The sequence below is a fragment of the Sitophilus oryzae genome, unplaced genomic scaffold (assembly GCF_002938485.1).
Source record: "Sitophilus oryzae breed Bouriz unplaced genomic scaffold, Soryzae_2.0 scaffold_374_pilon_pilon, whole genome shotgun sequence".
Taxonomy (NCBI): domain Eukaryota; kingdom Metazoa; phylum Arthropoda; class Insecta; order Coleoptera; family Curculionidae; genus Sitophilus; species Sitophilus oryzae.
Genome location: NW_022146945.1, coordinates 1,663,305 through 1,680,973, shown reverse-complemented (window position 1 = coordinate 1,680,973; position 17,669 = coordinate 1,663,305). Strand labels below are relative to the sequence as shown.

Here is a 17,669-nt window from a genome sequence, read left to right as displayed (position 1 = left end):
GATTTCATGGCCCGATACAACAGCAGTGAGAAGGCTCGCTATGGTGTAACCAAAGAAGATCAACGAGACCTCTTTTCCGTGCCTCCTGATTATTCGCTCGCTCATTGTGTGGCTCGAGATTTGCGGATGTCCAGAGGAATCGCTGCGACGTTCAATGAGAAGTTTGGGCGTGTCGGAGAACTACGCCGACAGGATCCAGAGGTTGGAAGCGTCTTGAGGCTAACCGACAATGCACATGGTCAAGCAAGGCACATCTTCTACCTGGTCACCAAGGAATGGTCCCCGAGTAAGCCGACTTATCTCAATCTATGGAAGACCCTGATTGAACTGAGAGAAGCCCTGCTAAACAACAACATTGCACGATTAGCCATTCCGAAGCTGGCGTGTGGACTCGATGGTTTGAGTTGGCGTACAATCCGGAACATGATTGAAGTCTTGTTCAGATTTACGGGAATCGAGATCCTCGTTTGCTGCTACAACCCAAAGCTGAGATCGGGAGAGAAAACTGTAGACTGCTATTTCTACCAGACTTCGCAATGTACCAGGGGCCAGCTTTGCAAATACCTTCATTCACCGTATAATCTCGGGACGAGCATGTACCTAAGAAGGGGGCAGTGTTGCGGGCCGGTGTGGACTCGACCTAACCTCACAATATGGCCCGCCCTCGGATGACCTTAACATCGCATAGACACCGCAATGATTCATTCGTTCGAGAAGAATCGAGTCCCACTGGAATGGACTAGTACATACGAGAACATTCGAAAACCTTCTCTACGCGCTAAAATTCAAAATCAATTCTTAGATATAAATCGTTTGTAAATAGTTCTATAAGTCTTTTATCGTTATTGTTTTTGTTAATTAGTGTTAAATAAATAGTGTTTAAATAAATTGTGACTTTCTATCCACACGGAACCGACGAAAAACGTAACAAAACTATGAACCCTTCCTGGACATAAACGGTACATTGTGAGACAGGAAATTGTAGAGAGAAACAAGCCCTATAACATAGGATACAACATTTTAATGAACAGTGCTTTCCATAAAATCAATAAAATGAAAAATATACGAAATAAAATAAATGTACTGATTTCTTTCGAAAATCGACAACTATGAAAATATTAACCCTTCCTGGACACAAACGGTACATTGTGAGACAGGAAACTGTAGAGAGAAACAAGCCCTATAACATAGGATACAACATTTTAATGAACAGTGCATTCCATAAAATCAATAAAATGAAAAATATACGAAATAAAATAAATGTACCGATTTCTTCAATAAAGTATTAATATGTCTCGAAAATACAAATATTCTTATTACGGACCGTACATAGCATCTATCTCAGAATACATTATTTTTTATATCCACTGCCTCGGTATTGCCTAGGTTTTCTTAGTTTGAGTCATGGTATTATCATACAAGATGCCAAATGCAGAAACGATAAATATTGATCTTTATAAAATTTTGATGAAGACAGTTTCAATTTAAAAAAAAACCAGAGGCAAAAGTTTTTTTCACCCAAGCAAAAATCACCCCACTCACTTATATATTAATAAATAAAATATGTTTCTTCGTTATGGTCATTTTGTTTTTGTGGATTTGGGCAGGTTGACTGTTATTCCCGGGCCGGTTTCCACTTCCCCATCCACCCCTGCCAGGGATAGACAGAAATTCTTAAATCTAAAAAATAGTAAAAGTAAGGACTGTTACAATCTCAATACCAAAATCGTAAAAACACTGAAAAACCTTTTAATAATACCCTTAACAAAACTAATAAACTGTTGTATTGAGGCTGGAACTCTTCCTTCGGCTCTAAAGGATGCAAGGTTAGTCCCAATATTTAAAAACAAGGGTTCGCCAAATGATTTAACGAATTATCGCTCCATTTCTCTGCTACCCGTCTTTTCCAAGATCTTTGAATCTATAATAAAAGATCTCTCAAATTGTTGATTTCTTTGAAAGACATAACCTATTTTTTCAGGGCCAATTTGGCTTCCGGATCAAAAAATCGACTACACTCGCGATAAACAGTCTAACAGACCACATAACCCAGGCCATCGAGGAGGGCCATGACACCTATGCATCCTTCTATGACCTGCCAAAGGCTTTTGATTGCGTATCGCATGACATCTTGCTTCAAAAGCTGCATTACTACAATTTTAATCAGAAGAGCACTTTGCTGATTGGATCATATCTCTTGGAACGCTCTCAGTTTGTCTCTTACAACCACGATAAATCACAAAGACTGCAATTAAAGCATGGGGTACCTCAGGGGTCGGTTCTGGGACCCTTACTGTTCCTCATATATGTTAATGATATGTCGAGATTTCAAGATATATCAACGCTAATACTATTTGCCGATGATACGACCAACATTCATAAATACCATCCCTCTGAACCCTTGGAGGGAATAATTAGTGCCACTCAAACAAATTTAGAGAACTGGTTTCTGGCAAATCGGTTGAGCCTGAATAGAGCTAAAACCCAGAATCTGAATTTTACACTTAGGCAGAGCACTATTGACGTGCCCTCTAATGCTCATGTGAAATTTTTGGGGGTTACACTTGACTCTAAACTTACCTGGGAAGAGCATGTAACACAGCTATGTGGTAAATTATCGCGAATAACGTATCTAATAAGGGTGTTGTCGCGATGTGTGTCTCTTTCAACTCTATTATCGGCCTATCACGGTTACTTCTCTTCGCTTATGTCATATGCTATTCTTAACTGGGGACACTGTGCCCATTCTAGTAAAGTTTTTAGACTTCAACGTAGGTGTATACGTATTATTGCGGGACTTGGGTATCGTGATTGCTGCCGTTGGTGTTTTGGGGAACTCAGGGTCTTGACCTTTCCCTCCTTGTACATATTAAGATGCCTTGAATATGTCAAGTCCAACCTATCACTTTTTTCCACTCATGGTGATATACATGATTACCTAACTCGCAATCGCGATAATATACTCCCTGATTTTCACAGACTTTCAAGGAGAGGAACTGACTACCATGGTATAAAATTTCTGAATGTACTTCCATTACACATTAGAGAAGCTGATGCAAAACAATTTTGTACAAAAATTAAGGGCTATTTATTACAAAAGTCCTTTTATTCAATTGAGGAATACCTTAATAATAGCTTTGATGACCTATTATGACTGTGCGACTCTTACCTGTTTTGTTGACATGTTTATATTATATTTTATCTTTATATTACCTGGGAATACTTATTCTGTTACTTAGCTTTAGTTTGATAACAATGTTTGTGTAACTGTATGATGTATTAGTAAATTTATTCTGGATCGTTTTAAGCTTAATGTTTTCTATTAGTTGTCAAATTTTCATGTTGTCATTTTTTCATTTATCTGTTGGTTGTCAATCTACATATTTTTGTTGCAATGAGCATGGGTGACCTGTATTTATTTTAATTTTTTGACGTGTAAGAGCATGATTTGTATTATTACCAATAAATATCTATCAGTTCCCTTCTGAAAGGTATCAACAGAATATTCAGAAACCAAACAGAAAGAGACTATAGCTGCTTAATGCTATCTAACGTTGCCAGCAAAGAAATGAATCAAGTATGACTTGATTCATTTCTTTGCTGAAAAAAACAACAATATTTTATAAACGTATAAAGACGATTATCCTAAAATAGTAGGAAACTGGACTTGGTCAATTTTAATTCTGACCACTCCACGAATGTCTTTGGCAGAAATAATAATGAGATAAAAATAAAAATGAACCACACACAAACCCATTTAAAGAATACATTTTAACCCAGTTTGGACCGATTAAGTTATCATCTGAAAGGCCATTATTAACCCAAGCGATCCTAACGATGGATAATGGCAGATCGTGTACGTCGAGAACGTGCTCATAACCCTAACTTTTTGGAATATCTTTAGAAACGACCGGTGTAATTTCAACAATTCGCTGTCTGCGGTCAAGCACGACTGACTCGGAAGCTTAATGAACCCTGCTGGTACTTGGTACACATGCTGGGCACTTGGTACACACGCTGCTGCTGCCGCTAACGTTTTGATTGAATTCAAAGTTTATCGATTTTTTTCGGGCCGAAGAAAATACACGAAGTAATGAAATGTCGTGATATGGTCTGTTGGACACGATCTATCAACGCATATTCTCTGTCTAGAAGTCTGTTCTTTTTGTATCTATGTCAATTTTCAGTAAATGATACATGGGGGTGGTCACGGAAAAAACTACTATCGACTGATTTTGAATAATGGGCAGTAGTTATTATGTTCAGATAATCTATTTTAAATTAAATAATATACATTGTTTCCTGTGACAAACTTCATTGGAATGCGTATAGAATGTAGAATGAGTGTGAGGGGGATTAATCACCACGACCTTAACAATATATTGTGTCCCCCTTTCTTGAGTAACTCATCATACATCTCCCATCCCACTCCGAGAACAAATGTTCTTCAGCCGAGGAGTAAACATCTACAAGACCAACTGTGGAATACACCATTCCACAGTTGAGGTTTGGCCCTCTGTTCCCTTCACAGTCGAGAAGTTTGTCTCCGTCCTTATACCTGAGATCGAGGCTGGAGGGGGTCTGTCTCCATTTTCTCCACCTGTGTAACATGGTCTCTCCTTAGACCTGATACCTGTATTGTCCCGAATCTATAATAGAGGATATACAGGGTGGTCCGAACTGTATTCCGGAAACTTCGGCAGCATATTCTGCAGATAAAAATAAGTAAAAAAGTTCTTATAAACGTATGTCCAAAAATGCTTAGTTTCGGAGATACAGGGTGTAGAAGTTTCATTTTTATTTAGATTTTTTCCAAATAACTTCTGAAGTAACGTCAATATATGGATGAAAATTGGTGTCTGGAAGTTTCTTGACATGAAAAATTTGATTTTGATGTCAATATGACTCCCACTAGTAGAGGGCGCCATCTACATATTTTTTAACTGGTTTGAAGAGTAATAACTTTTCGTCCGTCCCTGTATAAAACTACTGAGTAAAAAAATATATATTTACGACGTTTCCTGCGTGAAAAAGGTCTCTTGGTAAAAATCGCTATGAGTCATGGTTTTCGAGATATTTGGAATCGAAATTATCAATACCTGTCATCATTGACATAAATTAAATATGTTGACTAAATAGTTAGTAGACTGAAATCATAAATCTGAAATGTTTTTGTATTAAAAGTTTAACAGAAACTGTTTTATCGTAATTTTTATTAATTAAATTAATTATGATTAATTTTAAAAAATAAAAATTTCCCAAATTTATTATTTCAGTGAAATAACTATCTACTCTACGTGTTAATTTTTCGTCAATAATGACATGTATTGACTATTTCCATTCTAAATATCTTGAGAAAAAAGTCACAGAGATGTATATTTTTTCGCTCGGTAGTTTTATACAGGTACGGACAAAAAGTTATTACGCTTCAAAACAGTTAAAACACATGTAGGTGCCGCCCTCTACTAGTAGGAGTCATATTGACATCAAAATCAAATTTCTCATGTCAAAAAACTCCCAGACACCAATTTTCATCCAAATATTGATGTTACTTCAGAAATTATTTAGAAAAAATCGAAATAAAAATAAAACTTCTACACCCTATATCTCTGAAACTAAGCATTTTAGGACATACATTTATACGAACTTTTTTACTTATTTTTATCTGCAGAATACGCTTCCGAAGTTTCCGGAATACAGTTCCGGACCACCCTGTATATGATATGTCTTTCTCTATTGCCTCATTACATTTGAGGTCTGTTCCTATTATGGGGACTTAACCATGGCCGTCGATGACTCGCCAACTGGATGTCCTTACCCCAGGTCCATACAATGGAGTTCTGACAAAGCTGGTGATACGTCCCTGTTTGCCGGAGCAGAGTTGAGAGATTTTTTCTTTATTCAAAAAATTGCACTGTTAATGCTCTCAGTGTTGTGATGGGTTTCCTCCAGCTTCGCCACAAGTTGGTCCACTTCTACAAAGCGCCGCATGTAGAAGTAAGGTAAACGAGAATACTAACGGGTGTCCCCTGGTTGTCGAAGATTAAGACCAGTAAAGACTAGTCTTCTATCTAGCCACGCATCGTGAGATTGTCTCCTTCTGATCCTGGCGGTTAAGACAAGAGCCCCTCACAGACAGTAGAGGGTGCCTTGTATGACGGACAGGGTAGCCCCATCGGGCATCGTTATACGTCTATGTGCAATTACCTGACCACGACACAAGACGGCTCTTTAAACTCAGCCAAAGTGCCAGAGAGGATTCGCCCTTAAATTACCTATATCCGTTGGGTTTACTCACCGTCCATCACTGAGTCGGAAGTACTTGTTGTGTCATAATACACATACAGTTCATACTAAATAAACTTTAGTCACGTTAATTATAAATATACAGGGTTGTTCACCACATACGACACCGAGTATTGTAGCTAAACGATGAGATTTTTACAAATTGTAAGTTTTGGGTTCGATGAAGGACTATTAGAGGTACAATATAAAAATAATTTTACAAGATACAGAGTGTCCCAAATAAGTAAAAAATATCAAAGTTGTATTTTTTTAAATGGAACACCCTGTATATTATTACATTTTTAGTTTCTACGATTAAAATAAAGGTAAATTTGATTAAGATTTATTATACTTAAACCTTACCGTTTTGAAATATTTTCAATTTTGTGAAATTGCAGAAAAAAATTTTAAGGCTTCATTCCTCCAAAGGGTATCAAAGTTTTAATACTAAATATTTACTGAAGTTTATCTACTGATCAGTTATTGTGTTGCAATAATAAAAATAATACTACCTTATACAGAGTGTCTAAAAATTTATTTTAAATAATTATTAGCTTCAAACGGCAATAACTTGTTTAATTTAAATGGAACATCCTGTATATTTTACGAGAATCAGATGCACAATTTAATTGTCTATCAAATTATATTATACCATTTTTACCTATCTCTTTAAGTTTCCGTAGAAAATGCATTTTCTTGTAATTTAGAACTTATTTATCAATATACCCATGGACTATTGACATTTTAGATTATTTTTAAAGATGTACAAATTTTTAAAGAGTACAAATATTAATATTGTCGATATAATTCGTTTATTTCATTAAAAAATAAAAAAAAACTGTTTAAATATTTGTTAAAGAGGATCAGTTAATATGATTCCAGTATTCAAACAACATTAACTGACTGTTTGCTTTGATTAATAATAATTGCTCCAAATACTAAAAAACTGAATTTTGTATGGGCATTAGACAGTGTGATAAAAAGTAACACCTTAAAAATGATATTTCATTTTTTAATAAATGCTTATTTATAACTACAGAGACTTTAATTTGATAACTTATTATTATATTGATTTCTGACTCAAATCCACATTTATTTATAATAATTTAATAACGAACACAATTAAGTATGTAATTAATTAGTATATGGGCGCAAATAATGGTGTTATATTTAATTAATGGTATACTCTTTTATAAAGATTTAAATAGTTTTCTTTTTGCATACAAATGGGCTAGTAATATTATCGTTTTGCTAAAAACGATAATATTACTAGTCTGTACATTTTGTACATTTGTTGCTTTAAAAACAATCTAAAATGTCAATATTCCATTGATATATTGATAAATGAGGTCTAAATTATAAGAAAATGCATTTTATACGAAAACTTGAAGGGATAGGTAAAAAATGGTATAATACAATTTGATAGACAATTTAATTGTGCATCTGATTCTCCTAAAATATACAGGGCATTCTATTTAAATTAAAGAAGTTATTGCCGTTTGAAGCTAATAATTATTTAAAATAAATTTTAGACACTCTGTATAAAGTAGTATTATTTTTATTATTGCAACACAATAACTGATCAATAAATAAACTTCATTAAATATTTAGTATTAAAAACATTGATACCATTGGAGAAATGAAGCTTTAAAATTTTTACTGCAATTTCACAAAATTGAAAATATTTCAAAAACGGTAAGGTTTAAGTATAATAAACCTTAATCAAATTTACCTTTATTTTAATCGTAGAAACTAAAAATGTAATAATATACAGGGTGTTCCATTTAAAAAAATACAACTTTGATATTTTTTATTTATTTGGGACACTCTGTATCTAGTAAAAATATTTTTAAATTGTAGCTCTAATAGTCCTTCAACGAACCCCAAACTTACAATTTGTAAAAATCTCATCGTTTAGCTACAATACTCCGTGTCGTATGTGGTGAACAACCCTGTATAAACAGTTATTATTTACATCAACAAAAGTCAGCTTCTTAACGGCATTTAAGGCTTTCCCGTTAAAAATGTTCTAATAAGCTTGAGAGGAGTTTTTATGGCTATTAAGCTATCTTGTACACTGCGCACTAAAAGAGGTTCTAAAAAGAAATGTTCGACTGCAAGTTCTGCTAATAAACATTTTTTCAGCTTAAAGTATCAAAACACTATTTATTTCAAAACCAAAAACCCGTAATAATAAACTAAAGTGTCAAAAGGAACATTGTCAAGAAATAAATAAGTAAATGCGGCAACTTGACATTTTTTACAGCAGGGCTACCATCTGAATGCTCAGCGCAAAATTTAAATTCCTGTTAGTCAGTGTGACGCCGAATAATGTCCATGGTTAGCAACAATGAACCACGAATAATGACGTGACAACCAGTTAATTTGGTATGAACTGTACTAGGTATGCTGTCTTGTGCGTATTTAGGAGCTTTCATTTTTTTTCAGTTTTTGTTCACGCCCAATTTTTCTTCATTGAAAAAATTTCTAGATTTATTTCTGGAAGACCAATTTGCCATTGGAATTTTACTAATAAATCAAATTTGCCTAACCAACACGTTTGAGAAGGTATTTGTCTTTCCATCATCATCAGAACATAAAAAACAATGAAAAAGAAGAAAAAATCTTTTTAAAATGTCTAAATACAACTATTGAAGAACACTAGTTTTTTAACAGATGCGTCTATTATAAGCCGTTGACGTTATATTAAAATTACTTTATAAGGAGGAAATATACCTCCTGAAATGCTAAGAATTTTTGTCGGTGTTGCAAATTTGTTTTATTTATAAAATACCACTGACAAATTAGTCTCCGTTGTAATGGACAACAACACCACTGCATTTACAAAAAAAAATTCTTTTCAAGAAATGAATCCACGGTTGGGTGTCACCTCCAAGCTGGTGGACGGCCCCCTCTAGCTGACCAAGGCAAGGGCGGGTTTCTGGAATTGAAATATACTACCAGTTAAAATAATTGGACTTATTTAAGAGACACCTACTATAAAATTTGTAATTATATATATTTTTATTTTTTTCTTCTATTTTCAGAAATTAGTGCCCTGCGTGATTCGTCCTGTCCAAGAATATGTCAACCAAACGCTTATGGAGATCCTGTATGTGGATCTGATGGCATCATATACTCAAATATATGTGAAATGAAGAAAAAGACTTGCGGAAAAGGTAAATTTTATAAAAACATATTTCCTTGTTGTAGGTAGGATATAAATTAGATTTTTGCTCTTTTCGAAAAAATCGAACACTTTTAAATTTTCAAAATTTTAAAGTTAAATATACAGGGTGACCCAGGTTTTCGAAAAAGCTCTATATTAGGTTTTAGTCTGTGATTTTTATTTCAATTTATTTAGTTCAATATGGGGCCAATGGTATCGCACATTTTGATTTTTTTTAACATACAGTAATTCAAGCATATTTTCAAACTAAAGTAGTGTATTTTTAAATGGAACACTATATATTTATTTTTTTTAATTAAGTAGATTTGCCATTAAAGTGATTTTTTCAAATATAACCGTTTTTAAATTAAATTTTCTGCCTATTTAAAGCCCTCCCAAAATTCTAAATTCAAAGAATTTTAAAGAATGTTTAACAAGAATTACTGTAAAATAGTGTCTTCTCCAAAATTCTACTACTAAAAGTCTACTAAAAATTGCAATCTTGTTTGATATAATATACAGAGTGAGTCAAAACTCAATGTTATTTTGTTTGTATTTTTCTCCGCTATCTTAAATGGAACAGTCTGTATTTTGTATCATAATCGAACAGATTTTTGTTTAATCTTCTTTTATTAAACGCCTCCTATACCAAAAATAGATATTTGATGAGAAAATTGTGTTTTTGAAGATTTTTGAGTCCCTTTCAATGGTACGCGTTTATAATTAGTGTGAGCTTTCTGTCACAAAATAATAAATATTACATTTATATACTAATTCATTACATTTAAAGGTATACTCAGCGGAATATTACATTTTAGTTAGGTGTTCCTATCTCCTGAACTGTATTAAGCATATTATGTATGGCAAAATTCATTCTGTTGATAAAGTTATTTAAATCTTGATGTAGTTCCAATTGATAAGAATGAAATTTATGTGTTTTTATAGTTTTATTAACACTACTTTGAGAAACGTCAAATGATATTTCTGGAATAGGAAGCATTAGTATTTTCTTCTTCTAATAATGGTAATACATTCAGCTTACTCTCTACTTTTATACAATATCTAGCATTTATTTTTTTGTATAAACCAGATTGCCCATGCTATCAAATATTCACTAGTAATACCACTAGAGGTCAAATTATTTCCGAAAATTTTTTCAAGCTCATGAATATTTTGAAAATTATCCCGAGTCTTCGACTCGGGATAATTTTCTAAAAATATTCATGGAGCGAGAAAAAATGTCCGGATTTAATTTGACCTCGTGTGGTATTCGGTAAGAAAATTCCACACCAAATTGTGTTTGTAAATCAAATAATTAAAATGTATTTTTCGATTTTTGGTGGAATTGATTATTTAGTTACTATGATAACTAAATGACACCCAAAACTAACCTAAGAACTATTTCAGTTTTTAAGCTGTCAAGCGGCACGGCTTTAAAAAAATGTTTCGCTTCGGTCATGAAAGCAAAGAAAATATTCGCCAGGAGATTAAGCAGTTGACATCCGCGAATACTAGGAAAGCGAAGTTAAGCGTATGGAAGCAGTTTACAAACTTTCATCTCAGCTTTATTGTAATTGAAATGTATCAAAATTATCATGTAAACAAATAAAAACCAGACTCTCAAAAAGATATATTTTTCCTAAAATATTCGTGCCCGAAAGAAAATTTCCAGGAATAATTTAAGCTTGCGTGGTATTCGGTAAGAAAATTTCACACCTAAATTTGAAAAAAAAAATATTAATCCAACATGACATTTTAAAATAATTTCAATTTGTTAAGTTGGCCAAGGTATTGATGCTTTTGACATATTATGTGTTTTGTCATTTTTGTTTGCGATTCTGTCATTAAGCTATTACTAGTTTTAAAACGTCTGTACGTAGAGTAAGAAGTGTATAGCGAAATGTCGCGATTTGGAAAAGTAAACCAACAAGGCATTAAAGAAGAAATTGAAAATATAAAACCAGATAACACCCGAAAATCAAAATCAAGTGTATATCCATCATATTTCGTTAAATAGAAAAATACCAGCTTTAGTTAAATAAAGGCGGCAGAACTATATTTTTTAGAACATGGCAATTTCGAAGAAATTCATATGTAGGTATATCTAACATATTTCCTTAAATAAAAAATATTACCAACCTTAGTTACATCAAATGCTAAAACTCAAATGGGTAATATTTCAATATATAGAGATTGTAGTTCATTCACATTATGATTGTAGATCTTATGTTTACCTTTTCAACTGTCAAAAAATTTCCACTAAAGTTTCATGGCGCCTCGAAAAAATTTCCGGAAATTTTTTCAGTTGCCATGGTAACTAGTCAACATTAAAGCATGTTATTGGTTGAAAAGTAGAGGTGTGAAATTTTCACTAAAATTTATCCGTTGCCATTGATTGGTTAAAAATTACAGGTGTGGAATTTTCGTAGTAATTTCTTGAATACGGATATTTGAGGTGTCTTCAAATCTGGTTGATAACAAATTCTCTCTTCCAAATGGGAAATTGCTGTAAATCGTTACTGTCTTCTTCAATAAAAATAAAGCTATTAAGATGACGCAAAAACCAAGAAAGAAACTATCGAGAAGAAGTGCATCTTGATAAAATTCTTTTTTAAGTTCTAATTTTGTTAAACGACTCCTCAGAACTCAGAATGTTTCAAACATCTAAAATATCAACATTTTTTCCTCGTATAGTAAGCAAATTGTTGTAAAATGTTACTTTCTTTTTCACAGAGAGTATCTCCAATAAAGATAAAGCTATTGAGATGACGCAAAAAATCAAAATATCAACATTTTGTTTTTCCTCGTATAAAACTAATCGGAACTTTCATTTTAAACTTTGAAAGAAATAATCTAAAAAGTCAAATAATTTAGCTAAATATTGTTTAAAAAATTATCAAAATCGATTCACTTGAACAACACACACTGAACTTAAAAAAACATGAAAATTTGAAGGTGTTCATTTTTCGTGCCGTTTTTAATTTTCTAATTACTTGTAAAAATAGACAGAGAATATAATAAAACCAAATATTGTAATATACAGCAATTACTTAACATCCTGTATACATATAAAATAAGTTGAAATAATTGTCCTAACCGGCTGTTACTCCCATTTCCTCAGGTGTGAGCCTATCTTCGGATCCCGGCCTGTGCCAAAGGTCCTCCGGCTCAAGATGCGATCACAAGTGCGGCTCAGAAAAAGACCCTGTATGCGGTACGGACGGCCGTACTTACTTGAACAGGTGCATGCTGCAAGTGGAGATATGCAGGTAAGATAAAAACCCCTCGCCAAGCACATACAAGGCGTCCCAAAGTGTAGTAGACTAATTATGCCACTGACTATAGAGGGTGAGTTATAAGTGCACATATTTTTAGGGGTTGTATATTTTGACCCCAGGAACACCTATTAGGTTTTTTTCCCAAAAAAAAGATATTGGAAACTGGGCATTTTCTTTTATAATTTCTTATACCGTGTGCGTATCAAAAGTGGGTCAGCCCTATAACTTTTTTATTTTTATAGTTAAACGAAATTTAGTGTGTTAGTATATGACATAAATTAGGATTCTTGGAAGTCAGCTTTGGAAAAATATTTTTTTCTTCAAAAAATATGCACGGTGGCATTTTTTTAGAAGAGACAAAAAATGTAGTAAATACTAGAGGGGCCATTTTACGAAAAGAAAATCGGCCGTCGGTAAAGTTGGAATATTTATACTAAAACTAGCGTGTACCAGCGACTTCGTTCGCGTCGAATTAATCATTTGTAATGGTAATAAAGCAAAGTAAGAATTTCCATTAACATACAAACTGGCTAAAATTTTCTTACATTTTTGTCAGCATGAGAAAAAACAATATGGCGATATTATTATATAACTTGGTAATATTTGAGAGATAATAATATTTTCATCTCGTTGGAATTTGACTTTCGAAAAATCCGTTTGCCAAAAATAAGTTTTTTATGTCAAGCAGTTTAAGCAGAATCGTGGTTAAGAAATTACCCAACTTTTGGGAACACCCTGTATAATATTTTAAAGAATTTCAAAATATGTAAAAAACTAAATAAATTATGCTTGTCCAAGCGCTTTCCAGAAAGACTAACCGTTTTTTAAATAACAAATATTGTAATATTTGAGGGGCGTTTTCACCCTCTTGGAATTTGAGATTCGAGAAACCCCTCCTTATCGAACCGCTACACCCCAGAGCCAATCCGTTTGCCAAAAATCAGCTTTAAACGTCAAGCAGTTTAAGCAGAATCGTGATTACTCAATGATCATATTTTATGAAACACCCTGTATAAATTTATAAAAAATCTTAAAATATTTAAAACAACAAAATAAAATATACGTGTTTAAGAGTTTTTCCGAAAAACTCACCGGTTTTTAAATAAAAATATTTTAATATTTGAGGGATAGTTTCACCCCCTTAGAGTTCGAGTTTCGAAAAATCCCTTCTTATCGAACCTCTACACCCTAAAGTCAATCTGTTTTCCAAATATCAGCTTTTTACGTCAAGCGCTTTAAGCAGGATCGTGATTAATCAATGACCAGATTTTTCGAAACACCCTGTATACATTTTTAAAAAATCTTAAAATATGTAAAAAAACAAAATAAAATATACGTGTTTAAGCGTTTTTTCGGAAACTTGACCGTTTTCTAAATAAAAAATATTGTAATATTTGAGGGGTGGTTTCACCCTCTTGGAACTGGAATTCCCCCTTGGAAAAAATCCCTTCTTATCGACCCTCAACACCCTAGAATCAACCTGTATGACAAAATTGAGCTTCTTACGTTGAGTGGTTTGAGCAGGATCGTGATTAATCAGTATGTCAGTTACTTAAGGATTTTATATATTAGTATAGATTTATGTAGGAGTGGGAGATTTCACCCTTCCCGTATTTTTTCTTGATTTTTGTGTAAGCCAAATGTTAGAGCACTTAGCAAAACATAGACACCTAAAATCTCATTCAAATCGGAATAACGGGTTTTAAAATAATCTGAAAAATTTTTTTTTTTTTTAAAGAAGTTTGATGCCCTCAAAACGAAGCACTTTTGTGTAGAGGTAAATTGTGTCCAATGAACTCATTTTGATTCCAAAAATACGTAGTAGTTCTATGTCCACGGAATATTGGGACATCCTGTATAGTAGTTCTTACGTTCTTTCTACTCTTAATAAAAATAATAAAGTAAATTGCGTTTTTAAATAAATGCAACGCTTTTAAATACAAAATACAAACTTTAAAATATCTTAAGTGTCATGGGGAGCAAAGAGTCGATAAATCTCATGACATTTCATCAGTGGAGAAGGGTGAAACACGTTTTTTTTATCTAGATTTAGTTTATCTTACTTGCACTTACTTAAGGAACACCCCGTATAACCTATTTATTTCTAATTGAATAAAGAAGATCAGTCAGTCATTTTTTTTGGATGTAATTTTAATTATAGTCTATATCCATGATACTTTTATTCTACATTTTTCTCTTAGGTTAGGAATAGCGCTGTCCCATCTGGGGCCCTGCAACAACATCAGCGCTCACAGGGAGAACTGCCCTGTGGATTGCAGACAGGCTCCGCTGGATGGCCCCATATGCGGAAGTGACGGCAACGTATATAAAAGTACCTGTCAAATGAAATTGCTCACTTGCGGGTAAGTTAGAAAACGCTAATTTAATTTTCTTATATGTGTAGATTAATTGAATAAGTTATTCGATCATCACTACATTTTTCAATAAATTTATCAAAATAAAACACTAAACAACCATAATACACCAAAATACTTTTACTTTTACACTGGACGCGTTTCGCTAACCATGTTAGCATCATAAGCAGATGATTAAAAAGATGAATTGAGTTTTTAATCATCTGCTGATGATGCTACCATGGTTAGCGAAACGCGCGTCCAGTGTAAAAGTAAAAGTGTTTTGGTGTATTGTGGTGATTTAGTGTTTTATTTCGCTGTGTAACACCAAAGCTTCCAACCCCCAACTGTAATTAAGAAATTTATGTTGTCTTTCTTTTGAGGTATTATTTTACTTATTTTTTATTATATTGTGATAGCTATAGCCAACAAAAAATGCACATTAAAATTTCATAAAATAAGATTCCAAAAATTATAAAACTCGCTTTTTTAAAAGATATAATTCGCTGTCAAAAATATCATCAAATTTCTATAAAGTTGTCTACAACTGAGTACCTGCTATGGTTTTAACTGTTAGTTTGCAGTACCTGAATTATACATATACCTTATGCACAGCAGTTAAGCACATTTATGTTAAACATAGTGAATCAAAATAAAAAATGTATATAAAAAATAGAACTCAATATCAAAACATTATAGGCTTGGTACATTCTTCGCCGGTACTGCCACCATTATTAGTAAGTTTAATTGGGAAAGATTCTAAAGAAATAAAATAAAAAGATACATTTTTGATATCTTCAGAAGATCTAATGGTTAAAATACACCAAGCCTATAGGGGCTGAGACATTACCTTACCTTAGTTTATGCCACTATATCGGAAAATTAAAAAACTCTGTGAGGTTATTACCATTCTCTCTCAGATAGTCACTCATTTCTGACTTATTTAAGGTCATACTAACCTAGGAAGAAAAGAAAATATGTTCAGTTCTGTAGACAAACAAGATAAAGTAAACTCTCCAAAATTAATTATTTTACTGTGACCAAAATTTTAAAATAAAATTATTACCTTATGGTATCTCTTTTTATTCTTAATCTAAGGGTATCTCGAACAAAGGCTCCATCCTCACTGTTCTTTTCTGAATAACTAAATACACGTAATAAGTTCACTACATTCAAAACATAAAATAAACGTAGAGATTACGTAAAACGCTTTACAATTTTTGATCAATGCTATCCGCTGCACATTCGAAATTGTATCGCGCTTACCATGAAAAAGTTCATCACTAAAAAGCCAAACAAAAAATTACTACAAGCATAACTTACTCTGTTATAACGTAAATAAAAAAATTACCCATTAATCTCAATAACAGACATATATGAAGGTCATATTATTATAGAAAAAATCACCGAGGTACAAGAAGTAGGTATTTACGCCATTTAAAAAAAAAACTAAAAAATATTTTTATCTCTAACCTGTACATTTTGGTTCCCTATTGGCAGAGTTACGACTGATAAAAATGTTGCTGTTTTCTAGTGCGCTACGACAGATTGACAACTGTCCCAACCGGCCCAACGATTTGATGACAGAAGCGATTGACGATTATAATATTTTTTAAGAACGTTGTTAAATTAATAATAAGGTTGTTTAGAGAAAAATTAGTATTTTATAGCAACAACTGGTCTTTACCACGATTTATTACTGAATAATGAATATTTTTCGTATTTTTACGTTTTTGGGAACTGGCTCAGATTAAATCCATAGATTAATTCATCCTATTGTTAAGGGACCATTATAGAACCTCTAACATTGGTTTTAAATGTATTTCTATTATATGACTTAATAATATAAAAAATAATAAATAAAATTTTTTAAGTAATATTATAGAAAACCATGGAAATAAGTAAACTCTGATTATATGAATTGTTTCATTGAAATATACAGGGTTGTTCACCACATACTACACGGAGTATTGAAGCTAAACCATTAGATTTTTACAAATTATAAGTTTTGAGTACGTTGAAGGACTATTAGAGCTACAATCTAAAAATATTTTTATAAGATACAGAGTGTCCCAAATAAATAAAAAATATCAAAGTTTTATTTTTTTAAATGGAACACCCTGTATATTATTACATTTTTAGTTTCTACGATTAAAATAAAGGTAAATTTGATTAAGGTTTATCAATCTTAAACCTTACCGTTTTTGAAATATTTTCAATTTTGTGAAATTGCAGTAAAAATTTTAAGGCTTCATTTCTCCAAGGGTATCAAAATTTTTAATACTAAATATTTATTGAAGTTTATTTATTGATCAGTTATTGTGTTGCAATAATAAAAATAATACTACGTCATACAGAGTGTCTACAAATTTATTTTAAATAATGTCTAGCTTTAAACGGCAATAACTTGTTTAATTTAAATGGAACACCCAGTATATTTTAGAAGAATCAGATGCACAATTTAATTGTCTGGCAAATTGTATTATACCATTTTTTACTTATCCCTTCAAGTTTTTGTAGAAAAAGTATTTTTTATAATTTAGCCCTCATTTATCAATGTATCCATGGAATTGACATTTTAGA

At 32.5% G+C, this 17,669-nt stretch overlaps 1 protein-coding gene across 1 annotated transcript in view; it reads left to right on the top strand.

Moving 5' to 3' along the window:
• The window catches only part of LOC115885116 (serine protease inhibitor dipetalogastin), an 81,137-nt gene that overhangs the window by 53,458 nt on the left and 10,010 nt on the right, over positions 1-17,669 (top strand). The window contains exons 2-4 of the mRNA XM_030903903.1: positions 9,333-9,464; positions 12,576-12,723; positions 14,934-15,095. Coding sequence (XP_030759763.1) covers positions 9,333-9,464; positions 12,576-12,723; positions 14,934-15,095 — 442 coding nt within the window. The remainder of the gene's footprint in view (positions 1-9,332; positions 9,465-12,575; positions 12,724-14,933; positions 15,096-17,669) is intronic.